Below are 2500 nucleotides of genomic sequence, written 5' to 3'. Positions count from 1 at the left end.
GCGCACCACGTAGACTATAGCTGTGTTGGGAATCGCTCCCTCGTTCCCTCACTCCCTATTCCCTATATAGGGTTCACCATTTAGTGAACTACCTAGGGAACGGTGAAAATGTAGGGTACATGCACTGTTCCCTGCAAATCAAGGTGAATTGTGGGTAATAAATAGTGGACTATATAGGGAACGAAAATTCTGTGGAGAATTCGGACACTACAAACAAAATGGCTGACGCCCTATATAGTGCACTATATAGTGAATAGGGAGCGATTCCGAACACAGCTTATGTATGTTCACGTGTTAGCCAACGAATAAACTTTCTACGAAGACTCAGGGTTCATGGTGTGGACTAGAAGGTCACGATGTTGTTTTATAGAGCAGCCATTGAATCAATCATTCGCTATGACATCACAACATGGTATGACAACCTGTCTGTCAAGCTCAAATCACAACTGCTTAGCTTGGTAAATAGGGAGGCTAAAATAATAGGCATGATGCCCCCATTCCCCAATATTTGATGAGACAGCGAGGAGGCAGGGCCTCAAAATTGTTGGGAACCCCAACCATGTCCTCCACAAGGAATTTGAGTTGATGTCCTCAGACAGAAGATACAGACTGCCACAATGTAGACCAAATAGGTATAAATTCTCCTTTGTACCTCTTTCAATTAAGCTCCTGAATGGATAGATAGACACTTTATTTTGTATGTGTATACTGCGAGTTCTGTGTGATACTGTACGAGGGGGTGGGCAGGCACTGTACATGTGTTGCTGTGAATGTATTGTGAATGTTTTGTTCTGTTGATGTATTTTATATGTATATGTTACTGTTACGCCACAACCCTTGTATGCCCAAGACAAATCTCTCCCTTGGGAGACAAATAAATTCTTCTAATTCTAATTCTAATGATTTAGTTTCATTCAGTTTTTTTTACTAAAATGCGACCTGAATTAAGTTTTAGTCTAATTTTAGTTGACTAAATAGCAGTAGATTTAGTAGATTCAAATCGAAGGGGTTTAGTTAAGTGTAATGCATTATTTAACCATGTCTCTAGAATGTCCAAACACAGACTGTATACTCCTGATGGACAAAGCTACTGAATTACATTTCTATGTGCTCCCCTTGCCTGTGTTGGACTTTCGCGGAAAGCATTCTGATTGGATCTCTTCCCAAACCATCCCTCCTTAAAGGAGTAGTAAAGGGAAAATGCATGTTTAGCCCTGGGTTACTTATGATCATATACAATGGTAACGGTGAGCTTCTTGTCTTTGAAATTGAGAGTTTAACATGTTTTTGAAAGATATTTCAAGGTGCCCACCCACATCCATTGTATGACCAAAACGGTGGTAGAGCAATTATCAGACTTTCTCAAAAGTGCTAGTTTTGTCAACGTTTTGATCTGAACCATTGTATTGATCATAAATAACCTTAAAACAGGGCTAAACATGCATTTTCCCTTTACTACTCCTTTAACATTTTCGTCTAGTTTTTATTTGCGGACGAAAATGTCAATAGATTTCGTCATAGTTAGAAATTAGCTTTTATTTAGTCATCGTCATGAGAAAGGTCGTAGACTAATAATTTTCGGCATAGGTTTTGTCGACGAAATTAACACCGACGCAGTGCCCATTCTGACAAAACCTTAGCTAGTAACGAACAAACGAACTTCCAAACTTCATGAGAGCTTCGTAGAGCGGGTCGAACGGGATCGCCCAATAGCAGCAATACTACTATCAATGAACCGCGACCAGACCGTTATCCCCGAGTCAGACGTTCTGGTCCGGCAGTCCAGCTCACCACACATTGCTGGTCTTGGTCTGGTCAACCACCAGCAGGTTCCCGTGGACCTCGTCGATCAGCTCCGGGGCTATCCAGCGCAACGGAACCCAGATCTGGTCCGGGGTCACGAAGTAGTCGTCCTACAGGGGGGGGGGGGGGTGACCACCGGGTTACGGGCTACAGAACATGAGTACTGGGCGTTCAGAACACGAGAACCAGATGTTCCGAATATGAGAATAAGATCTGCAGAACGTGAACACCACAAGGCCAGTTATAACCTTGTGTTTATGAATCATGAATCGTTTATGGATCCTGAATCTTTTATGAATCATGAATCTTTTATGAATCATGAATCTTTTATGAATCATGAATCGTTTATGAATCGTGAATCGTGTTTCTGCTGACGCACGCTGCAGCACCTTGTATCGGTTGTGGGAGAGGCCGTAGTCTCCGATCTTGACCGTCATCTCTGAGGTCAGCAGGCTGTTCCTTAAGGCCAGGTCACTGTGGGGTCAGGACAGGGGGAAGCAAAGGGGAACGGGTTGTGAAATCAGTCTCTCTCTCTCTGTCTGCTGTAGCTTTCGTGTCGCCAAAGATCACGTCATTCTCTCGGCGCTGAATGAGGCACCTCTATGGCAAACGTGTAAAAGTACAGTAGCTTTTCACATTCTGTCTGTATCCATTTCTGGAGAGCATTTAGATGAAGGAGAGAGAAAGAGATGGAGGG

At 43.0% G+C, this 2500-nt stretch overlaps 1 protein-coding gene across 1 annotated transcript in view; it reads right to left on the bottom strand.

Annotated features, from left to right (window-relative positions):
• Nucleotides 1-2500, bottom strand: part of aatka (apoptosis-associated tyrosine kinase a) — a gene marked incomplete at both ends in the record, with an annotated part of 23248 nt that overhangs the window by 7406 nt on the left and 13342 nt on the right. The window contains 2 exons of the mRNA XM_084439114.1: nt 1792-1913; nt 2193-2277. Coding sequence (XP_084295240.1) covers nt 1792-1913; nt 2193-2277 — 207 coding nt within the window. The remainder of the gene's footprint in view (nt 1-1791; nt 1914-2192; nt 2278-2500) is intronic.

This window comes from Borostomias antarcticus (assembly GCF_949987555.1).
Source record: "Borostomias antarcticus genome assembly, chromosome: 5".
NCBI lineage: Eukaryota > Metazoa > Chordata > Actinopteri > Stomiiformes > Stomiidae > Borostomias > Borostomias antarcticus.
Note: the sequence above shows the minus strand (reverse complement) of the source record. Positions and strands in the feature narration are given on the sequence as shown.